Source organism: Lissotriton vulgaris, chromosome 9 (genome assembly GCF_964263255.1).
Source record: "Lissotriton vulgaris chromosome 9, aLisVul1.2, whole genome shotgun sequence".
Taxonomy (NCBI): Eukaryota; Metazoa; Chordata; class Amphibia; order Caudata; family Salamandridae; genus Lissotriton; species Lissotriton vulgaris.
Window position 1 is genome coordinate 536,386,634 of NC_141697.1, and position 24,361 is coordinate 536,410,994.

At 45.5% G+C, this 24,361-nt stretch overlaps 1 protein-coding gene across 1 annotated transcript in view; it reads right to left on the reverse strand.

Annotated features, from left to right (window-relative positions):
• Positions 1-3,413: 3,413 nt before the first annotated feature.
• Positions 3,414-24,361, reverse strand: part of LOC147690382 (uncharacterized) — a 2,590,730-nt gene continuing 2,569,782 nt past the window's right edge. The window contains exons 39-41 of the mRNA XM_086936677.1: positions 7,654-7,703; positions 6,149-6,238; positions 3,414-3,658 (exon numbers count right to left, since the gene is read on the reverse strand). Coding sequence (XP_086792803.1) covers positions 6,181-6,238; positions 7,654-7,703 — 108 coding nt within the window. The 3' untranslated portion in view covers positions 3,414-3,658; positions 6,149-6,180. The remainder of the gene's footprint in view (positions 3,659-6,148; positions 6,239-7,653; positions 7,704-24,361) is intronic.

A 24,361-nucleotide genomic window follows, 5' to 3' on the forward strand; every position in this document is an offset into this window, starting at 1 on the left:
ATTATAAGGTAAATGTTTTCCACTCTTTTTACCCGCAATGCACTGCTGATGATGTCATTGACAGTATCTCTCATTTACTCTCTCTAGCTGTCTTTCTTTTTACATTATTCTCTGTTTACTTCCCTTATACTAACTCTTCTTTTTTTTTAAAAAAATATTTTTTTTAGTTCGCTTAAAGTTCGCGAACCGGTCAGCGAACTTGAAGCGAACCAAAAGAAATAGAGCTTGCCAGAGTGATAAACATTCTAGCAATTTTGTTTGAAAGGGGAGGTAGTTCTGAAAAGAACTGTTTTTTTTTGTTTTTGTTGTTTTATGTTTTTTTTGTAATTTTTTGAACATTTTTTGATTTTTTTGTATTTTTAGAACTGTTTTATGTTTTTTTTGTGTTTTTTAAGGAGGGGAGACAACAAAAAACAGGCTTTCAAAACGGCTCAACTGGAGCAAAAAAAAAGAAAATTACTTTTTGGGTGCATTAGGGCACTTATGATTTTCATATGCAATGTTCATGAGGTTGACACTCATGTTGCCATATGACAGCATAGCACCACAGTAAATACAAGACACCTTCATGTGCTGGAAGTTACGTTGGATGTTTGGCACAGTCTCTTGTGCCTCTCTTCCCGTCAAAGACAATGTGGATGTAGATCTTGCCACAGGAGTTGCCGTCGGATTGTCTTCAAGATCCCTCAACTCAGCCCGGCTGTAGTTCAAGGGATGCCACCTGCTCATGTGACGGTGCATTGTATAGTTCCCCATACTGTACTTCTTTTCTGTGCCTCTCGACAATCTGTGGTCACAGATGAGGCAGGTGGCATATTTTGCATTCACTTTCTTGGTTCCAGGAGGGATGGTGAAAAACTGCCAGATGAAACTGGTTTTTCGTTTAGAAACCCGGGGCAACTCATCAACAAATTGTTGTCCCTCTCTCTCCTCTTCTTCTTCTTCCTCATCTTCCTCCTCTCTGTTAGTCATAATTTGACTGGGTGGTCCTCTCTTCTTATGGGGAGGTGGAGGTGGTGGTGGGGGTGCACCAGCTGCAGCAACAATGGAAGCCATTGTGGATCTTCAGATAAATGGTCTTTCTCTCACCAAGATGAAAGTCAGAGTGAGGAAATAAGGAGGGGTTTACTTGATTTGGGGAAAACAAAAGTTCTGAGCCAATGAAAAGTGTTATTTTTAGGTCACATGACCTAGTCATACATCATTTGGAAACCAAAAGTGAAATGAACCAATGAGAAGTTTGATAAACAAGTCACATGACCTGTTCCGCTTACGTTACGCGGCGCGCGCCGCGTCCCAGATCGCTTCCGGTTCGCGGTCCGGAGCACTTCCGGGAGCGCTAACGCGGCGCGTCATTAGACGCATTACGCGATAACGTGATACGTCGCGCTTCCGCGGCGCGTCACTGTTCCGCTAACGTAACGTTGACCGGTTCGCGGACTAGATCGCGGCATCAAGATGAGCTAACGGAAAGCTTCCCGGTTCGCGAACTAGAAGCGAAGAAAAAAAATATTAAAAAAAAAATTATCAATAAACATCTAAATATATTTTGGGATTTAAAGAATAATACATTTTACAGCTACAGATGTTAGCTTTTAAAAAACCAATGAAATTCACTGAAAAAACCATAGGTTATAGACCATATATAGTTAGAAATTTGCATTTAAAAAACCATTGAAATTCAATGAAAAAACCATAGGTTATAGACCATATATAGTTAGGAATTCGCATTTACAAAACCTTATTTTACTCGCATAAAACCATTGAAATTCCATATATAGTTAGTTGCGCTAACTATATATCGCGCACCCGCAATCCACTGCTGATGATGTCACATATTACATCATTCATGACATGGTCAGTGACATCACTGATGACATCACTGATGACATCTCAAATGACATCACTGATGACAACATCCAGTGACTGTATGTTTCTGTGAAGTTAAAATATGTCTTACATATTGAAGAATGAGTGGATGTATAAGTGTCTGGATGAAGGATTTAGTAGGTGCATGACTGACTGTATGAGTGAGTGATTAAATGTGTCTCACTGAGTGCATGGGTTAGTGACTAAACTGTCTTAATTTGTGCATCATTATGTCTGTTGTTCTGTAAACTGTTGCATGTGTTGATAAGTAGCTATATGAGTAACTATATGGGTTATTGATTGGTTACCTTAGTATTTGTATGGGAGACTGAGTGTGTGTGTGGGTGGCTGGGAGGTGTATGACTCTGTGCATAGATGTGTGAGCAGTTGATTCACTAGAGGTATGGTTTCAAAAGTGCATGTGGTAACAGCTGTATGGGCGGTTGACTGTGTGCATGAGTGTATTGGTGAGTGAATGGATATCTCAGTGCTACATGTCAAAGTAAGTACATATGTAAAACACAGTACATGTGAGAGTTGACATATATAAATAACTGTGCATAAGAGCCAGTGAATGTGTGAGTGGCTGTATGGATCATTGTGAACTTGTATCAGGGATTGTATAAGAGAGTAAATATGTGTTAGTATATGTTTGAATAAGTAAAGTTTGTATAACTGTATAGTTGAGGAAATGGAGGTGTGATTGATTCTTTGCATGACTGACTAGGTGTGTGAGTAACTCCATGGATGAGTGACAGTCTGTGAGTGTCTGTTTACACTGATTGTATCTAAGGTTATATTAGAGTCTGAAGAGGTTCATCGTATTATCACATGAATGATATCATCAGTGATGTGATCAGTAATGTCAAATGAGATGTCATCAGTGATGTCATCAGTGATGTCATTTGAGATGTCATCAGTGATGTCATCAGTGATGTCACTGACCATGTCATGAATGATGTAATATGTGACATCATCAGCAGTGGATTGCGGGTGCGCGATATATAGTTAGCGCAACTAACTATATATGGAATTTCAATGGTTTTATGCGAGTAAAATAAGGTTTTGTAAATGCGAATTCCTAACTATATATGGTCTATAACCTATGGTTTTTTCATTGAATATATATATATATATATATATATATTTAGATATACGCCGAGTCCCCGCACTTGGGTACGAATATTCAGTGCTTATGACTATTAATGAGGATCCCTTGGAAGAGTATCAAATTAACTATTTTAAAAACGGGAGTGTCACACAGGGGAATCACAGCACCTTTGGTGAATGTACGAGTTGGTCCAAGCTAGTAGATAATTTCTTTAAGGCAGCAACGTAGGCTAAACTGCATACTTTTTAGTTTGACACTGTAGTTTGATAGTGCAGAAGGTATCAGCTTCACAGGTTGGTGTTGGCACCCCATAAACAGTCACTTGGTGATTTTGTGAGTTTTGCTTTTTAAAATGCCAATAAAGGATCATTAGATAAATATGCTCGTTTACAGTCATCACAATAGTAAACAACTTAGTGAAAGGAAAAGCACACAAGTGGAGTCTTGTTTAATAACCAAAGCAACTCTAGGCAGTGTTGAAAATTTCAAAGTCCCTTAGCAAACAATGAAAGGAAAAGCAGTAACTTCAAACGTTCATTCCATCTGCCGCATCTTTGAGGTGGCTCCAATATTTGGGAGACATGTCAAGGGATATAAGAAGCTTCTGTTGATATTCACTCAAGATTCCTGTGCTTCTTTTATTGTATTCTGTGTAATACCTACCGGTGAGATAGATGCCTGTGAAAAAAAATAATAGGATAAATATTTTGAAACCAAGGTTTTTTAAAGGAATCCTCATTTGAAATAATAACTACCACAATATGTTGTAGTGGTCAGCATGCATGCCACTTCTTTTTCATTTATCTGGCTAAAACGTTATAGCAACATACTATTACAAAAGAGGCAACAGTGGAAAAACTACAACAATACTGGTACCTCCCTATAAATATGGTCAGTAAGAAAGAAGTAATATTACACAGTGCTACCAAAGACGTCAACCCTGCTGCCATGAGATGCAAATAAGTAAACTACAAAAGCAATGACTCCTACAACATTCCACTAATGCCTGGAGCACAAAATCATTTGACATATGATAAAGTCATTTTTGATTCGAAGACAAAAGGAAAACTTTTTTATTTATAATATTAGTATAATGCATTTTTTCCGACAATATAGTAGTTGTTAAACATTAAGTAGAAAATAATCACAATCCTTCAACATTACTATTTATCCACAAAATGTAATTGATTTGGATGAAATCAGCACAGCCAAAACGTGTTTCATCTAAAAAGACTTCCTCAGGGCTGCTATTGTGTAGCACCAAAAGGTTGCTAACACATAAAGTATGCATCAATTTGTAAAGATGCACGTAGATAATGTACATTTTAAGCCACAGAAATTTAAAGTCGCTGATGTGGCATAATGTTCCACAATTCTGAAGTAAAGATTGTCACAGATGCAACAATGTATGGCTTATACACGGACATCCCCCTTGATAAGCGGTATCTTCTGCTGTGGTGCAGGAAGGGGGATCAAACCCTAAGGGCGAGTAACTGGACCCCTTAGGAGGGAGAGGCAGAGAACCACGCTTTGCTGCTGGGAAAGTGAGCCTTGCAGTTGCGGTGCAGTGCCCGGACTTACCCACCTCTGCCGTCCATGTATAAGCCATAATCAGTTCACATCTTTGATACCATGTACTTTAGATTTGTGGAACATTTTGCCACATCTGCAACTTTACTTTTCAGTGGTTTAAAACGCACATTATCTATTTGCATCTTTACAAATTGATGCATACTCTATGTATTAGCAACCTCATTGTGCTACATGATAGCGGTCCTGAGGAAGTCCTTTCAGATGAAACAAATGTTGGCTGTGCTGATTTCATCCAAATCCATTACATCTTGTGGCTGAATAGTGACATTGAAGGATTGTGATAATTGTCTGCCTAATGTTATAGCAACATGTATAACTCTACTTGACCATAGTCTGTTTTATGTCTGATTTAGATGCAATTACCCTTAGATAGCAACTCTACAGCCGGGCACAGACCACATAGGCCAGTGGTCCGTTAGTGGCAGGAGTATACAAAAAGCTGCAAAACTCCCTTGTTACTTTGATGGAACCATAATGTCAATTTCTGGGTTGAAAGGAACATTAATGTGTTCCCTAATCACACAACAGCCCTCTCCCACATCACCCAAGACCACTGGGAAGCATTCTATTGATTGGGGCTGGTTATATTGAACTTAGAATCAGTGCAAGTATAATCAATAACATGAGGTACCCATATATTATTACAGTTTAGAAACCCAGTAATACTCTCCCAGTAAGCTAGGGTGTCAGTGGTTCTGGTTGGAGCAGGAAGGCCATGATATGCCCTTTACCAAAGTGGCCATGGCCAGCTGAATCTTAGATACAGGCCCCTAAAGTTAAAGATACTTGGGTGATAACATGATAAGCCCTTCAATTTATCAGTAACACTTGCCAATCAGAACTGCTCTGGGCCAGTTTGGAAGATCTTCTCACTCCTAAACCCTATCCGGTAACCCCCAATTGCCCACAACAGAGTTTGGAGTCCCTAGTAAACATGACACTATTCTGAAGAGAAATTAAAAGAGAACTCCTAGAAAGAATACTAGATTGAAGCCCCTCTCAAGATTACAGGAAAGGCTTTAACTAGGAAGTACTTACATAAAATATTAAACTTTTAATTGTGTGAAGGCAGCTGCAACCATAATATTCATACAATATTGCTAAGCTAGTAGAGACCAAATGAGGACAACCTTCTGTCAGCAAACCATGCAACACCTTTTGATACTTAGAGACACTGATACGTGGAAGAAGAGTGAAAGTCTGTGGGCGGAGGCTAATGCTGTAGTCTTGCAAATGTTCTGTTTCTAATCGATTAAGACTATTGATTCTGTGGTCAAGGCTATACATTTTACACTTGATTTGACTAGTAGAAAATATAGTGAACCCCCTTCGGTGTTCACATGGTACAGTTACTGAAGACCTTCGCCCCTGAATTTGGCCTGTTTTGTAAAAATAAAATCTATAATTTGTAGCTATTTCAATCCCTTTGGCTAAGACTTTGGTGTCTAGGTTCCTGAGGGCAACAATTTGCACCACACTGGGCGGTAGATTTATTAAGGTAATATACACACAAAACTGGGGTAACATACACACACACAACAAAATAGAAATACACACACAACTAGTCAGCCCTACCTGCCAGAGTAACTGACTCCTTCATTTCAAGCTTAACATTCTAGTTCCGTATTCTTACTTCCACTACATTCCCTGGACCCCTTGACAGCACTAGGATAAAAGGGAGATGCATCATACATTGTATTGATTAACTGATAGCCGACTCCCACTCTTCTATTACTGGCTCAGAAAACAGCTTCTATTAATCAACTTTCTCCCGTAAGCACTCAGCCTCCAATGTCAACAACATAATCCCTCGAGCAGTTTCCTTTGGTCCCTACAGTACTAGTTGATGACATTGTAGTGATAGTAGAGGAAATTCCGGTAATACCCACATATGAGTCGTAGCAGGAGCAGCTGGTAAAATGTGTTACCACTAGGTGCCTTCCCCAATCGTCCCACCACAGTTCATTCCCAAAAACGTTGCTCCTGCTTCGGACTCTGATGGATCACTCACTGCCTAAAGAATTGCTGACATGGTTTATCATATAACCATTCTAAGCCATGCCCATCTTTCTCTAGTTCTGCACAGCTTAATCATTTGTGTAAACATGAAAATCACTAGGGGTCAGATGTACGACCGTGGAAATAGCGCCTGGCAAATTGCGAGTTTTTTGCAGCTCGCAATTTGCGAGGCGCTATTGACAATGTACAACAGTGTATTTCATACTGTTAGCGATTCCCAAAGGGGCGCAATTTGAGAGGCTCGTGAATATTATTGAGCCTCTTGCAATTTGCAACCCGATTGGGAATGGCAGGCCCTCTCAGGTGTGGTGGCCTGCTGGGCTCAGCAGACCACCATGTCTGGGACTGCTTTTAAATAAAGCAGTTTTTTTTTTAATGCAACCTGTTTTCCTTAAAGGAAAATGGAATGCATTTAAAAAAAGAATTGAAACGTTTTCGTGAATTTTTTAAGGACAGGCAGTGGTCCCTGGGACCACTGCCTGCCCTTAAGAACATATTTACCCCTGCATTTGCAAAGGTGAAAGAGTCCCCTGGGGACCCCTTCCCTTTTGCGAGTGCATTACCACCCTCCTGAAGATGGTGGTAATTTGCAAGTGTTTTACACACGCAATTGGGGACGCAAAACATTCTTACATGGAGTTGCGCTCGCTATTAGGAAGGGAATGTCCCTTCCTAATAGCGAGTCGCACAACCCTATTTTGCGAGTCGCAAAAATTTGTGACTCGCAAAATAGGATTTGTACATTCCCCATGCTATTTTTGCATGCACAAACGGGTTCGCAAACCCGTTTTCAAATGCAAAAATGGTCGTACATCTGCCCCTAGATATCCGCACTAGTCACACCTTTTAAAACCCCCACTAACTTAAAGAAGAATAGTTGAAAAAAAACATGCTTTATCCTACAAAGCAAAAATTAATGGTAAGTTATTTGCTTTGTGGCGGTAAACACATAGTAGGATAAAGACAGAAAAGCAACTACAAATACATTCAAATGCACCCAAGATTCATTTTATTAAGCACAAATCCATTGCTTTATTATTTTTAGAACATTTCAACTTTACCTTGTCATATCTGCAAGGAGGTCTTTAAGTTCATCCATTGGTATATTCTCCTGATAAACATAAATGTTAGCAGTGTCACCAATTTACATCATTACAACAGAAATGACCAAGATAGAAAGTGCAATAATTACCTATTTAAGTTTTCTAACAATAGTCATTGTCATGTTTTTCATACAGTTCATTTTTCAAAGAGACTTGTGAATTAGTTGCTATAGGGATAGCGGACATCAAAGCCAAACAGCAACATCAATCTTAAAACAAGTGATAGCTATTTTCTCTTCTTAAAGGGCAATAGAAACAAAAGCTTTTACCAAATTAGTCTTCTAAACTTTACCCCATCTTTTGCTAAAATATTTTAAGCACATGTGATATCCAGGGATGGGTTTTAGTTACTGTCCCAGGCACATCAAAAAGAAATCCCCTCCACAGCTAGTTTTCATTAGTAGCATCAGACTATCTGAAAAGTGGTTTTAAGCACATTATGTAATTAGAATACTTGAAATCTGTTTACAGCAAAAGCTGTCCAAGTGAAAGGAGAGTTACTAATTATGGTGTAGAAGATCTATATCGGCCAATATTGACCTTAAGGACTTCATTGTCTTCAAGGAAGCTGCCAACATTCCAATGTTCTGAGTAAGCATTACAATTACCCTTCACAAAGTTATGGACCCAAGCTGCAGTTGGGGCTCAAATCAAGGGGAGTAATTAACAACCATTATTGACCAGCAGTCAAGAGCAATACGGTCATTACCGATACACCTTGCCACACAAAATAGAAACCCTTTCACCTGAAAGTGTTGTTGAAAAAACACAGTCCCATTTGCAGATGTCCACAAGACACTTAAAAGGAGACCAGACCAGTTCCAACTCGCGTAGCAATCATGCTTGTTTGCCTGTTACTCGCTCATTGGACTAGCCGATTTTTCTTTGTATCCTGGTTCTTGCTTCAAGCTTTGTTCATCTACTCATTCTGTTCAATGGCCTGGCTTGGTAGAAGTTTTTCTTTACTGCATACAGTTTTGTTTTTTATTTCCATTATGCTTCACTTCTTGTTGTATCTCTTGTCTACCCATGATATATCTGGACTTAAACAGTCCAAAGGCCAGGGTACATTGTATTTAAAAAGTTGGACATATACTTTTACATGTCCTGAAAATGGAAAAACGCTTAAATTAGTTTTTCTGTATTGCATGACGTACCTCACCCATAAGATAACACTGAGTTACCTTTTTATATTTAACACGTGATAACTTTTGTTTAGGACCAAGTAGAAAGTACATGTTTGGTGTCTAGGGAATTGCATTTTAAAATTGCCTTTAATGGCAAAGTCAGACTTTAAAACATAAATATGAAAATGCCACTTTTAGGAAGTAGAGATTTTCTTGTCCTAACCATTTGGTGCCTGCAGCCTGTTTTTTGGGTAACATGAACAGGTGTAGTTGGCATTTGGCCTTTGTATATTCCCCCCAGACAGCCGCACAATGGAGGGACTGGGTGTTGGCAGGATGGAAAGGTAGAGCTGTGCACAGCCCTACTTGCACTTCAAAGTTATGTTCTCAACTCACACACAAAGAACTTCAGAATAGCCTATTGTGCATGCAGACAGACTGGGGCCAGATATAGGAGGCAGGATATTCCTGACATGCATGTGAGGTGAAAAATGCTGAATTTTCTGCAAGTGTAAAGCTAGCATTAGGTATAAAAGTAGGATCCCAGAGCCACTAGTCAGTACACTACAGAAGAAAGACTGTTCTGCTGCCTGAGGCCCGTCCTGCTGTCTGGGAAGAACAAGTTACTTACCTTCGGTAACACTTTTTTTGGTGGATACAGTATCTGCCTGCGGATTCCTCAGCTTGTGAATATCCCCTGCGCCAGCAATATTCGGAAACGTTTGTAGCTATTAACTCTGATGAGGACATAGATGTCACAAAGGCACGACTCCGCTCGCGACCTCGCTGATGTCACTGGATTCATAACAAAGCCTTGTCGGCGTGATGACGTCAGTTCCGCCCTTTTTTCCGTGCCCCCGAGAAACACGGATGGACCGACATAAATAGGTACAGTATACACAGTACACAATATTCAAACCAACACACATAGTGTGAAATCAATGCAATAGGCAAGAACAGTTAAACATTTCAATTGAAAGAAATAACCATAAAATAACAAGAATTGCAGGTTTAGAAGAGTGGACAAACGGGGAGGCGGGTGGGTCAGTGAGGAATCCACAGGCAGATACTGTATCCACCAGAAAAAGCAATACGGAAGGTAAGTAACTTGTTCTTCTGATGGATACATCTGCAGTGGATTCCTCACCTTGTGAATAGAGTCACACAGCAGTCCCCACTCCCGGAGGAGGGTGTCCACTCCACTATACCAAGAAATCCTTAAGGACAGAACGACCAAAATGGCCATCCCTCCTCACCTCGGAATCTAAGCAGTAATGCTTCTCGAAAGCGTGGAGGGAGGCCCAAGTTGCCACTCTACAAATATCCTCAACAGGAACACCTCTAGATAAGGCAGATGTAGAATACTTTGCCCTGGTAGAATGAGCTCTTAAACCTCCTGGAGGTTCCTTACCAGCCAAAGAGTAAGACATTTTGATGCACAAGACAATCCACCTGGAAAGTGTGCGCTTGTGCACCGCTCTGCCCTTTCTGCAGCCAGCATAACCCATGAAGAGCTGGTCATCTACACAATAGTCTTTAGTTCTGTCAAGGTAGAATCTCACTGCCCTCTTTGGGTCCAAGCGGTGAAGCGGCTCCTCCTCCTTGGAAGGGTGAGGGTGAGGATAGAAGGTAGGAAGGGTAATGGACTGCCCCAGATGGAAAGGAGTTACCACCTTAGGCAGGAAAGCAGCCCTGGTCCTGAGTACCATTCTTTCAGCATGAATGGTCAATAATGGGGGTTTCAAACTCAGAGCTTGAAGCTCACTTACCCTCCTTGCCAAGGTAATAGCAACTAGGAAGACCGTTTTAAAAGACAATAGTCTCAAAGGACAATTGTGCAAGGGCTCAAAGGTAGAACCAAGATGGATCGCACACCACTAGCCTCTCCTCCGGGTCGCCCCTTAGCACTCTGGTACATGTAGTGCATGTAGATGGATGAGTAAAAAGTAGTTCACCACAGTTGGTGCGAGTAGTTACTCATTATCCCCAAGTTCTCTGGACCCGAGACATGGCCCGGGTTTCGGGACAGTTTCCCTCGTCAGCAGAGCAGTGTTTTGGGGTGGATGAGAAGGCCGCCAAGTAACCGTCACAGGCCCTGATGCCTCTCCGGCGCGCAGGTGCGTCTCCAAGAGCTCGTCAGCTCAGGGCTCACAGCTAACCCCTGAATATCCTACACTCTGCTGATGAGGAACAATAATTCCGAAACACCGGTGTCCAGAGTTGGTGCTGCAACCATGCTAAAACACACGAATCTTCGAAATAGCGCACACGCTACAAAGACTGCATATACCGTGATGCTCCTGGGGTTCACCCGCTGGTGGGTGGAGTCGGAGTGCGACCCATGACTTTAAGTTAAATTGGCTCCCTCGAGCTATGAGCTGACGAGCTCGGATCACGCACCCACGCGCCTTGAGAGGTATCAACCTGAGAACACTTGGCAGCCTGCACAGCTAACCCCTGAATATCCTACACTCTGCTGATGAGGAACAATAATTCCGAAACACCGGTGTCCAGAGTTGGTGCTGCAACCTTGCTAAAACACACGAATCTTCGAAATAGCGCACACGCTACAAAGACTGCATCTACCGTGATGCTCCTGGGGTTCACCCACTGGTGGGTGGAGTCGGAGTGCGACCCATGACTTTCGGCTCAAAGGTAGAACCCATCAAGTAGGTTAAGACATGATTTAAGTCCAGTTGATTCAGAAAAGGGGGTGGTGATGAACAGAGTGTCTGAATTAAGCAGACCACTCTTACCCAGTCCAAAGATCAGGGCTTGATCCATCACAGTTTTTTAGCTCACTGCACCATCCCAGCTCAGAACCTGGCTACATGCAAATTAGTCTGTTCCTGTCCCAGTGCATGATGGGAACAGGGCAAACCAAACTACCAAGCCAATTCTTATACTGGGAAGGAAACAAGCTTCCGGGGACCGGTTTCTGGCATTTCAGCCGTCGTCATGGTGCAATGAGCAAGTAAGTCCAGTTGAGGCACAATAAATGTAGGGGGCGGAACTTTGTTGGTAAGGCCCTTAATAAAATGTAACATAATAGGAGATTTAAACAAAGACGGCAAATAGCCCTTCACAGTAGCCACTGCAAAGCCCTGCTGAGCTAAAGAAATAGCAAACTGAAGGATAAACAGGCCCTTAAGGTTCAATAGATTTCTCTCCACACCATGAAACAAATTTGGACCACTTATATGAATAAATTGACTTGGTGGAATGCTGCCTGGCTGAAAGAACAACATCCACCACGTCAGGCGGGAGAGAGAAAGAATTCTGATTGCCCCGTTCAATCTCCAGGCAAGAAGGTGGTAAGCTCTGGAGGTGGGGGTGTAGAACCTGCCCCTGCGACTGCAAGAGGCGGTCTGCCCTGAGAGGGAGACGGAGCAGAGGGCACAAGGAGAGGTGGAGAAGATTTGTGTACCACACGCTTCTTGGCCAATCCGGGGTGACCAATATAACTTGGGCCCGGTCTTGGCGAATCTTCCTCAGAACCCGAGGAATCATGGGTATGGGAGGAAACGCATGAAGGAGTTGTGAGCCCCAACTCAACTGAAACGTGTCCCCCAAAGCTCCCTGCATCGGATACTGGGGACTGCAGAATGATGGGCAGTGAGCATTCTCGTGAGTGGCAAACAGGTTCACCCGAGGAGTTCCCCACATCCGAAAGACGTGACGAACCACCTCCGGATGAAGCCTCCACTCGTGGTCTGCAGAGAACTGCAGACTGAGACTGTCTGCACACACGTTCAGAACTCCGCCCAGATGATTTGCCATCAGACAAATCTGATGGTCCTGAACCCAGGACCAGAGTCGCAGAGCCTCTCTGCAGAGACATTGCGACCCCACTCCTCCCTGCTTGTTGACATACCACATCGCAGTAGTGTTGTCCGTCAGGACTTGCACTGACTGACCGTGAAGGTAAGGGAGGAAGGCCTTTAGTGCCAAACGAATTACCCACAACTATAGAAGGTTGATGTGAAGCAACCTTTCCTCTGGAGATCAAAGACCCTTGCCCTCCAGATCCCCCAGATGAGCACCCCACCCTAGAGTGGATGCATCCGTTATCACTGTGGCCACTGATTGAGGGCAGGGTTGTTACTTGCAGATGATGACAAACCTTCTGTGGCGACTCTGCTTTGATCAGACAGTGGCCCAGATAGGAGAAATCTGGAATCCCCGATCTTCTGAGATGGGCCACCACCACTGCCATCACCTTGGTGAAGACTCGAGGTGCCGTAGTAAGTCCAAACGGAAGGACCGCAAACTGATAATGTTGCGACGCCACTGTGAAACGGAGATACTTTCTGTGCGACTTCAGGATTGGGATATGAAAATTCCCGTCCTGCAAGTCGATAGACACCACCAGTCCTCTTGCTGCAGAGCTTGAAGAACCTGTGCTAGGGTGAGCATCTTGAACTTCTCTTGCTTCAGAAAAAGATACAAGATTCTAAGATCCAGGATTGGACGTAACCTGCCATCCTTCTTGGGTATCAGGAAATACCGGGAGTAGTATCCCTGACTCCTTTCCTGCTCTGGCACCACCTCTATCGCACCTTTTTTTAACAAAGTTAGGACTTCCTCCTACAGGAGAAGAAGGTGGTCCTCCGAGCAAGCCCCTTGGCAAGGAGGGTAATTTGGAGGGATTTCCCGAAAGGGAAGGGCATACCCATTCTCCACAAGATTGAGAACCCAAAGGTCTGTAGTGACTGATTCCCAATCTTGCAGAAAATGAGTAAGCTGACCACGACAGGACCAGCATGATCCAGAATGGTGGATCTAGGGCTGCTTTGCTGTGGCAAAAGGGGGAGAGGTAGAGGAGGAGGAGGAGGGCTGACAACCTCCTGGGCGACCTCTGTTCCTGCCCCGATAAGACTTGCTCCCTTGCAGACATCTGGTATCGTAGCGCTGCATTACTTTGTAAAACTTGCATATCATTTCGCCTGCTGTGTGCTTGGTTACCGCTTTGCCTCATTTGCGCTTTGGTTATTTCATTGTGCTGCTTTTAACATTGTTAGCGCGTTTGCCTATAGCGCTCCGCTGTGCTCCCCCCTCCGCCTCCATTTTGTTTGTTGTTGTCGTCCTCGTGTGCCCGCCCCGCCTCCCAGCTGAGCCGCCCTCCCACTGACCAGAAATAGCACTCCTCTCCCTGAAGACGCCGTGACTCGCTCCTCCTCACGGGCTGAGTGGTCGCTCCCAGTGTCCCTTGCAGACATCTGGTATCGTAGCGCTGCATTACTTTGTAAAACTTGCATATCATTTCGCCTGCTGTGTGCTTGGTTACCGCTTTGCCTCATTAGCGCTTTGGTTATTTCATTGTGCTCCTTTTAACATTGTTAGCGCGTTTGCCTATAGCGCTCCGCTGTGCTCCCCCCTCCGCCTCCATTTTGTTTGTTGTTGTCGTCCTCGTGTGCCCGCCCCGCCTCCCAGCTGAGCCGCCCTCCCACTGACCAGAAATAGCGCTCTTCTCCCTGAAGACGCCGTGACTCGCTCCTCCTCACGGGCTGAGTGGTCGCTCCCAGTGTCCCTTGCAGACATCTGGTATCGTAGCGCTGCATTACTTTGTAAAACTTGCATATCATTTCGCCTGCTGTGTGCTTGGTTACCGCTTTGCCTCATTTGCGCTTTGGTTATTTCATTGTGCTGCTTTTAACATTGTTAGCGCGTTTGCCTATAGCGCTCCGCTGTGCTCCCCCCTCCGCCTCCATTTTGTTTGTTGTTGTCGTCCTCGTGTGCCCGCCCCGCCTCCCAGCTGAGCCGCCCTCCCACTGACCAGAAATAGCGCTCCTCTCCCTGAAGACGCCGTGACTCGCTCCTCCTCACGGGCTGAGTGGTCGCTCCCAGTGTCCCTTGCAGACATCTGGTATCGTAGCGCTGCATTACTTTGTAAAACTTGCATATCATTTCGCCTGCTGTGTGCTTGGTTACCGCTTTGCCTCATTTGCGCTTTGGTTATTTCATTGTGCTGCTTTTAAAATTTTTAGCGCGTTTGCCTATAGCGCTCCGCTGTGCTCCCCCCTCCGCCTCCATTTTGTTTGTTGTTGTCGTCCTCGTGTGCCCGCCCCGCCTCCCAGCTGAGCCACCCTCGCCCCTCCCCCTCCACTATCCATATATGACAGTTCTTCCCGCGTGCAGCGTTGACGCGCAGCGTTCGCGCCCCAGTCGCGCCGAAGGTGCGCCAAAGGTAAGCCCGTCTACGCCCATCCGCGCCTGGACCGCGCCCAGCGCCAGACCCCCTGCCCCTTGCGCTGCCCAGCCCTCCCGCATTACCTACGACGCCACCACCCTCCTAGCCCTCAACCCCGGTCGCGCCCCCAACTGCGTCCAAGCCGCTCCTGGACACACCCATGGTCCCTTTTCCTGCAATTCCTGCAAATTCATCGGTACCGTCACCAACCCCGCTACGCTCACACCTCAGATTCCCGACCCCAACCACCTACAATGCATCCTGCTCAACACCTGATCGGTCCACAGGCACGCCATTGACCTATGGAATCTACTAGACACCATCTCTCCAGACGTCGCCTTCCTAACAGAAACATGGATGAACGCTTCCTCCACCCCAGACATCACCATTGCCATCCCGGAAGACTATAAGATCATTCGCAAGGACCGTACCGGCCACACAGGAGGAGGAATCGCTATCGTCCATAAAAAATCTATCCACATCTCAACCAGCTCTGACGTCAATCTCGCCAACTCTGAACACCTTCACTTCCAGATCCACATCGACCCCAAGACCACACTCAGAGGCACCCTCCTTTACAGACCACCAGGACCCCGCGCAAAATTCAGCGAAGACATCACGGACTTCATCACTCCACACGCGCTCCCCTCCAAAGAGTACATCCTTCTGGGAGACCTCAACTTTCACCTTGAAAAGAACAACGACCGCAACACCACCACCCTCTTGGACAACCTCGCCAACCTCGGACTTAAACAACTGGTCACTTCCCCCACCCACATAGCAGGTCATACTCTCGACCCTATCTTCACCTCCAGCAATCACGTCACCTTCAGCCACACTACGGCTCTCCTTTGGACTGACCACAGCTGCGTTCACTTTACCTACAACAAGCCGAAACCCATCAACCACCCCCAACCAACGCTGCAAAGAAACTGGAACAAAATCACCATCGACCAGATCTCCTCATCGCTCCTTCTAAACACCCCAGCCCACTCTTCTAACCCAGACCAAGCCGCCACCAACTTCACCCTATGGTTATCCAACAGCGCCGACATCCTAGCACCACTGAAAAAACGTCAAAGCAAACCTGGCAGCAAGAAGGCCTCATGGTTCAACGATGATCTTAAGAAGTCCAAGAAACTCTGCCGCTCCCTTGAAAAGGCCTGGAAAAAAAATCCAACCACTAGCACCAAGGACGCCTTCAAAAACGCCACCCGCATACACCACCAACTAATCCGAAAGGCCAAGAAAACAGCATTCAAGGATCGACTAGACAACAACGCCCACAACAGCAAGGAACTTTTCAACATCGTCAAGGAATTTACCAATCCCTCGGCCAACTCCAACGACATCACCCCCTCTCAAGCCCTCTGCGACTCCCTGGCTTTATTCTTCCACAACAAAATTGCAGACATCCACAACAGCTTCGACAACCAACCCGGAGACCAACCCACCCAACCATATGCTGAACATTCACCCCCCTTGAACACCTTTAACGACTGGAACCCAATCTCCACTGAGGACACCATCCGCCTGATGAACTCCATCCACTCAGGATCCCCCACAGATCCATGTCCTCATCACATCTTTAACAAAGCAGACTCCATTATTGCACCGCACCTCCGAGACTTCATCAACTGCTCCTTCAACTCCGCCACCTTCCCGGAAAGCTGGAAACACGCTGAACTCAGCGCCCTTCTGAAAAAACCCACAGCGGACCCTACCGAACTCAAAAATTACCGCCCCATCTCGCTCCTTCCTTTCCCGGCCAAAGTCATCGAGAAAGCTGTCAACAACCAGCTCGCCGCTTTCCTCGAAGCCAACAAATCCCTCGACTCCTCACAGTCTGGCTTCCGAGCAAAACACAGCACTGAGACCGCCCTCATCGCAGCAACAGACGACATTCGAACTCTACTGGACAATGGAGACACAGTCGCCCTCATCCTCCTCGACCTCTCTGCAGCCTTCGACACAGTCTGCCACAGCACCCTTTTACAACGCCTCAGAAACATCGGAATACAAGGAAAAGCACTTGAATGGATCACCTCGTTCCTCACCGGAAGAACCCAGAGAGTCCGCCTTCCACCATTCAAGTCCGAGGCCACTGAAGTCATCTGTGGCGTACCACAAGGATCCTCACTCAGTCCCACCCTCTTCAACGTATACATGAGCCCCCTCGCGGCCATCGCCCGCCAACACAACCTCAACATCATCTCCTACGCGGATGACACTCAACTGATCCTTTCACTCACCAATGACCCCAGCACCGCCAAAACTAACCTACACAAAGGAATGAAAGAAGTTGCCGAATGGATGAAACATAGCCGTCTGAAACTGAACTCTGATAAAACAGAAGTCCTCATCTTAGGTACATCCCCCTCTGCATGGGACGACTCTTGGTGGCCGGAAGCCCTTGGAAAAGCACCCATCCCGACAGACCACGCACGGAACCTAGGCGTTATCCTGGATTCTTCACTTTCAATGAACAGACAAGTCAGCGCCGTCTCCTCATCCTGCTTCAACATTCTTCGCATGCTCAAAAAAACATTTCGCTGGATCCCCACCGAAACCAGAAAAACAGTCACCCATGCTCTGGTCACGAGCCGACTGGACTACGGAAACACCTTCTACGCAGGTACTACCGCTAAACTCCAGAAAAAACTCCAACGAATCCAAAACGCCTCAGCCAGGATCATATTAGACATCCCGCGCAACGAACACATCTCTGGTCACCTGAAAAACCTCCACTGGCTACCCGTCAATAAGAGGATCACTTTCTGACTTCTAACCCACGCACACAAAGCACTCTACGAAATCTGACCAGAATGCCTCAACACACGACTGTCCTTCTACACCCCCTCCCGCCAACTACGATCTTCCAGCCAAGCCCTCGCCACTGTACCTCGCATCAACAAGACCACCATGGGAGGTAGATCCTTCTCATACCTGGCAGCTAAAACATGGAACTCACTTCCCACTTACCTTCGCCTTACCCAGAACCACCTAGCATTCAGAAAGCAACTTAAAACGTGGATATTTGACAAGTAATCCTCCTCCCCTCCCTAAGCGCCTTGAGACCCTCTGGGTAGGTAGTGCGCTATATAAATTCTATGACTTGACTGACTGACTGACTTTTGCTGCTGCTGCTGAGGCTGTTTGTAAGTCCGAAAGGACGATCTTCCAAAGCCCCTGAACCTTCTACGGAAGAACCCCTAGACTGTGTCTGCAAACCCAGAGACTTGGCTGTTGCCTTGCTATCCTTAAATCTCTCCAAAGCGGCATCTGCCTTCTTTCCAAAGAGTCATGAACCGTCGAATGGGAGGTCCAAAAGAGTTGCTTGGATATCTTGAGAAAATTCCAAAGATTTAAGCCATGCACTCCTCTTAGATGCCACAGAAGACACCATTATCCTGGCTACAGAGTCCGCTGTATCAAGTCCACTCTGAATCACCTGTTTTGCAGCTGCCTGAGTGTCAGACAAGACTTCATCAAAGTTCTTTCTGTCCTCCTCTGATAACTTTGGGGCCAGTTGTTTTGCAGAATCCATTAAAGCATGGATATACCTGCCCAAAAAGCAAGTGGCATTGGTGGATTTGAGAGCCATAGAAGCTGATAAAAATACCTTTTTAGCAGCCTGATCAAGTCTCTTAGACTCTCTGTCACCTGGTGTCTGTGGAAAAGCTCCAGACGATTTCTTTGAGCATGCAGCTTGAATAACTAAACTAGGATGTGAAGATAAAAATCCGGATCACCTGGAGCTGTCCTATATCTTCTGGCAACTGGCCTCGAAACCGCAGGAGTCGAAAAGGGTTTTTGCCAAAGTTCCAAAATTGGCTCTGTAATAGCTTCATTAAATGTAAGCAAAGGTTCAATTACTGCAGAAGGAGAATGAAGCACTTCTGTCAGAATGTTAGATTTAAATTCCGTTGTAGGGAGTTGCAAATCCAAAAGATCAGCAGCCTTATGGATTACAGCGTGGTAAGGAACCACATCCTTGCAGTGAACCTCAGAAGGAGGAGAAAGTTGCCATTCTGGTGATAGTTTCAAACCACTTGCCTCCCTTAGAACTTCAAAAAAGTCTTCTGACTCATGAAGCTCTCCTTCCTCCATCTCATCCTCTCTATAATGCTGCTCCTCCAGCAACCTTTGTGCCTCACGTCTGGATCTCACCTTTGGGGCCAACGGAGTCATAAACGAATCCGACGGATTCAGAACCGGCGTCAAACCCGGATCCAGTGGCAATTTCTACGTCAAAAGATGCCGAACTGACGGCGGCGGAGATGGAGGTATCGACGTCGGTGTCAGCGCCGTGGTCGACGTCCTCGGCACCGGAAAATGTCATGATGGATCCGCAGGCAGAAATGGCATGAAGGGAGTTGGAGCATACACTTGAGGTACTCCCACATGGGACCCGAAGGTGTCCCTGAGGGGTACATTGCCCTCGCAAAGACACCGTACATCGCATTAAGGTAATGCACCGGGTCTTGCCCTGGACCAGGAAAAGGAGGGTACTCGCCTGGCATAGGCATAGGCGTCACCGGATTCGGGCCTGCCGGCGCCGACGGTGGATACACCGGAGTCGATGACCTTTCAGGGACAGGTACCTCTTCTACCGGAACCAGAGAGTGCTCCGAAGATGGAGAAAGATTCGGCGCCGGCGACTGCGCCGGTGAATGCGCCGGTGAAGCCACAGGAGAAGTAACTCTCACTGGGGAAGGAGAAGGAGATACATAGTCCTTCCAACGTCGATGATCTTTCGAGGCCGATGACTGTGCTTCCTCTTTATCCGAACGGCGTCGAGAGCCATGCCTCTTCTTTTTCTTATGTTTCTTGGATTTCGAAGCATGACCCGATGACTACTTCGACTCCGATCCCGACCTCGACCTTGACCTTGACCTCGACCTGGCCTTCGATTTCCTCCGACCTCTCTTCTCTTTACGAACTTTCGCCATAAACAGCTTGGCTTCCCTTTCTTTCAGAGCCTTCGGGTTCATTTTCCTGCAGGAAGGACAATCCTTAACATCGTGGTCCGATGACAAGCACCATATGCAATCGTCGTGTGTATCCATTATGGACATGTGTCCACCTCACTCCCTGCAAGGCTTAAATCCTGATTTTGTTGACGACATCTTTGAGAAGAGAGAAAAAGTGAGAACAGGATACAAACTAGAAACACAAAGTAACAAGCTACGGAGAGTCCCAAAAACCGTTGGCGTTTACGGCGAAGAAGAAGGGAACTGACATCATCACGACAACGAGGCTCCATTATGGATCCAGTGACGTCAGCGAGGTCGCGAGCGGAGTCGTGCCTTTGTGATGTCGTCTACGTCCTCGTCGCCGTGGAGAGCTACAAAAGTTTCTGAATGTTTCTGACGCAGGAGATATTCACAAGGTGAGGAATCCACTGGCAGATGTATCCATCAGAAGGAAGACTGGACCTCTTCCCTTCATCCCAGGCTAGCTGAGTGACTGAAAGGGCCAGTTAGATGGCCTCCTGTTCTGAGCTACAGGGACATAGCAGACTCCAGAGGTCTCTGTGCGACTGCCCAGCTGGCCTTCTGTACTGGAACTGTAAATGGACCTGCTTGAGCACTGATGGCCTCTGCTGAACAGTAATCCTGATACCCAAGAGGTGCCTCCTAGGTCCTGAACCCTTGGTATGGCATCAGCTGAGCTGCTCTGAAAAGAAAAGAAGAAATCCTGAAGTTTTGGGCTGCATGCGACCGTGAACGGCCTTGTTCACATTAAGGTTTTTCTGCCGTGCCAACCGTGAAGCTCTGGTGAACCCAACTCTTCGCGCTACAGCGACAGCAACTACAACCAACGTAGCGATAACTGCATTTCGCGCTAGAGAATCAACAGCCCGCGGTGACCGCCAATGTGAAGCTCCAGCAACGACCGTCTGTGATGCCTGACAGGATCTGAGTACTACAGCGCTAACCACCTGTGACACACCACCTGCTCTTCGCGCTACAGTAACAACCTTCCATAACGCTCTATCTGCTCTTTGCAGACACCTCTACCGCAAACTGGACCTTAGCACAGGGCTTTAGAACTTAACTTTTTCAGTAGGACTAACCTGGTCCCTGTTTCTGGCCTGTACCCCATCGCGGTTAGCCTGAACTTGTAACTTTCATCTGGACTTGGACGACCAGATAACTTCGAGGTCTGTTTTGTTTTGAGGCACTATCCTTACCTTAAATCTTTGAAATTCTATAACTCTGGTTCTACTGATTAGATTTTTTATAGTTTTGGTAGAAAATAATTGATATAACATTTCTACAGTTGTCTACAATGGCATGGGGTATTGTCTTGTTTTGGTTTTGCACTTTAATACTGTTTGAGTAATGCATAAACACTTTTCACATCGTCTCTAAATTAAGTACGTCTGTTTTTGTGCCAAGCTACAAGAGGGTTAAGCATAGGTTAATTGAATGGATTTTTGTGGTTCACCACCACAAGAGTAGTAGTAATCTTTATTGCTCAGTTAATTAAAACCATTGCAATTGTTAGCAAATAAAACCATTAGATAAATACAATTAGTGTAAAAACATAGAAAATAAGAATGAATTTGTATAAAAGGTAATAATTAATACAGAAATTTGTGCTCATTTCAGGCTGAGCGTAGAATAAAAATAAGGTGAAACACTTATTTTACGCCTTGGTATTAGACCGAACTGTGGTGTATGTTACAATCGTAAAAGAGCTTGATTTTTTTTACAGTCTGTTGGTTCATAACAATCCCCTGCTGCTTTATTGTGTGCTATTTAGCCTTCGAGACACAGTCCGATACCCATTTCAAGTGATTGATCCCTTGTCAATGTCCGTTTGAGTTTCGCTTCATAGATTAGCGTCAGCCTGTTTCTGGCCTCTGTCATTTTTGTTTCTTTTCTGCTTTCTCCAAGAATTTGACAACATGGCTTGCTAGCTGAATGTTCGTCCCGTCAAAGCAGGCCTTTGCCGCCTGCCGGCGTGTTCTTATGCCCAGTCTGTTGAAGTGCTGTTTTAGATGGCATCTGTGCTCTGTGTCCAGTCCTTTGCAGGTACATAGTAGGTGCAGGATGTCTTCTTTTGCATTCCCACATATTCGGCAATTGATTGTTTCTTGGGGCCTTTTCCATGGGGGAAGGTGGTTTTGTATGGGAAGTTGGCCCAGCCGTAAGCGTAGGAACTTCATCTTTGTACGCCTGGTGAAGCCAACTCCTAAATAGCTTTGGCAGAGGCTGCTTGTATAGCTTTGGATAACTGTCCAGCCATGGGCCCGGGTTGCTAGACTTGCTTTATCCTCACTTAACGATATAGATCTGACTGATTTATTAACTAACTGTTTAAAGGTATTATGAGATCCACCGATCTTCCAGGCTTCTTGTAGGCACAAGGAGTTTATGGAGTGCTTAAGATATATCACAGCTGCACTATTGCTCTTACTTTCCATCTCTTTCCATAGATGGTGATTTAGGCTTATGGCTTCTCCTCTCTGGATCTTGTGCCATCTTTTGGCGTAGGCACCCATTCGCTCCAATGTTTGGTTTCTCAGGCCAAATTCCAGCCTAATTTGTGCCTGAGAGGTGTAGTTAGGCAGGCTGAAAATTATTCTCATAGCCTTCGCTATTGTGCTGTTCAGTTGCTCGGCGTCCCTTCCTCGGAGGCATTCGCTTCCGCAGGTTAGGGCCGGTGTTAGTTTTTCCTGAAGCACTTGAAGCAGGGGGGTGAAGCTTCGGCCAACTACTTTTGTTTTGAGGCTCCTTAGCGCAATCCCTAGGCTAATACCCCTCCGTTTTATTGCTTCCTTTTTCTGGTGGAATGAGCCCTTTCTGTCAAGGATTACCCCCAGGTACCTGTACTCCTCCACTGTTTCCAGTGTGGTCCTTCCCATTTGCCAGTACAATCCTGCTGATGATGTTTTTGCGTTGATCCTCATTGTTTTGGTTTTTACGAGGTTGATGCTTAAGCTGTTGTCTGATGAATACTTATATGTGGTGGTGATCAGATGTTGAAGCCCTATCGGTATTCTACTGATTAGGACAATATCATCGGCGTACATTAAGTTGGAAAGAGTGAGACCGCCTATGCTTGGAGCATAAGAGTTAGTTTCATCCAGCTGCTGTGCAAGGTCAGACATAAAGATGTTAAATAATGTTGGGGCTAGGATGCAGCCTTGTTTTAGGCCTTTCGTGGTCATTATTTTTCTTGAGAGGAGGTCCCCTGGCCCTAGCTTGACTTGGACCTATGTGTCCGTGTGTAGTAAGATCAGCTGTGTGAGAAGGCCTGATGGGATGTTCCTTTTTTCTAGCTTTGACCATAATAAGCTTCTGTTGACAGTGTCAAGCGCTGAGGTGAAATCGATGAAGCATACGTACAGGGGCAGATTGGCTGCTTTTGTGGCGTCCATGAGGAGCGAGAGAGCTAACATGTTTGATGTTGTACCCATATGTTTGCGAAATCCTGTCTGGGTAATAGGAATTACTGCATTTTCTTCCATCCAATCCAAGAGCTCCTCTAATAGGAGACCGGCGCAGTATTTAGCTTCATTGTCAATTAGGGCTATTAGTTTGTAGTTATTTGGGTCCCTAACATTGCCCATCTTGTGTATTGGTGCTATTATAGAGCCTTTCCATGACGCTGGGATTGTTGCTGTGTCTGTTATCTGTTTGAAGAGTGGCACTAGGGCCGCTGCCCAGTAATCCGGGTTTTGTTTGTACAGTATTGGGGGAATCCCGTTAGAGCCTGGCGCCCCCTCCGCTTTCCCCTTCGCAATCCTACTTATTATTTGTTTTTTAGTTGGGTCAAATGAATTACTGGCCAATTGTGTTGTCCATGCTGGACTTTTTTTATCCTTATCTGGTCGACTGGTTGTTGCAGGTTGTTGCACTTTATTGAAGTGTGCCTAAAGATGGTTGGCCCAGGCTTCCTCGGTTACAAAGGAGTCGATGGTGGGAGTCCTGGAGTTCTCGAGTGAGTTGACTGTTTTCCAGAATCTTCCGCTTGTGTTGGATCATTCGGCGTCGTGTAAAAGTCTCGCCCATAGCTCGTCCTCTGCTTTCCTTTTTTCCTGCCAGATTGTTCTCTTTTTACTCTGTTTTAAGTTTTGCAGTTCCAATTGGATTGCAGTGTCCGGTCCATCACAGTGTAGTTTCCGCAGTAGTTTGTTGATTTTACTTTTGAGGGGCTTTTTCTTGATGTTTTGATTTGGTTCCTTGTCGCAGTTGCCAGTTGAATCGGTTCTCTTTCCTTGATTTTTGCCGCTTTGACAATAGATCTTGGGTTTCCTTATATGAGCCTGTCCCAGGCTCCTCGTGAATTGTTCCCAGGCGTTTAGGTACTCAGACTTGTTTGTGATGCACTTTTC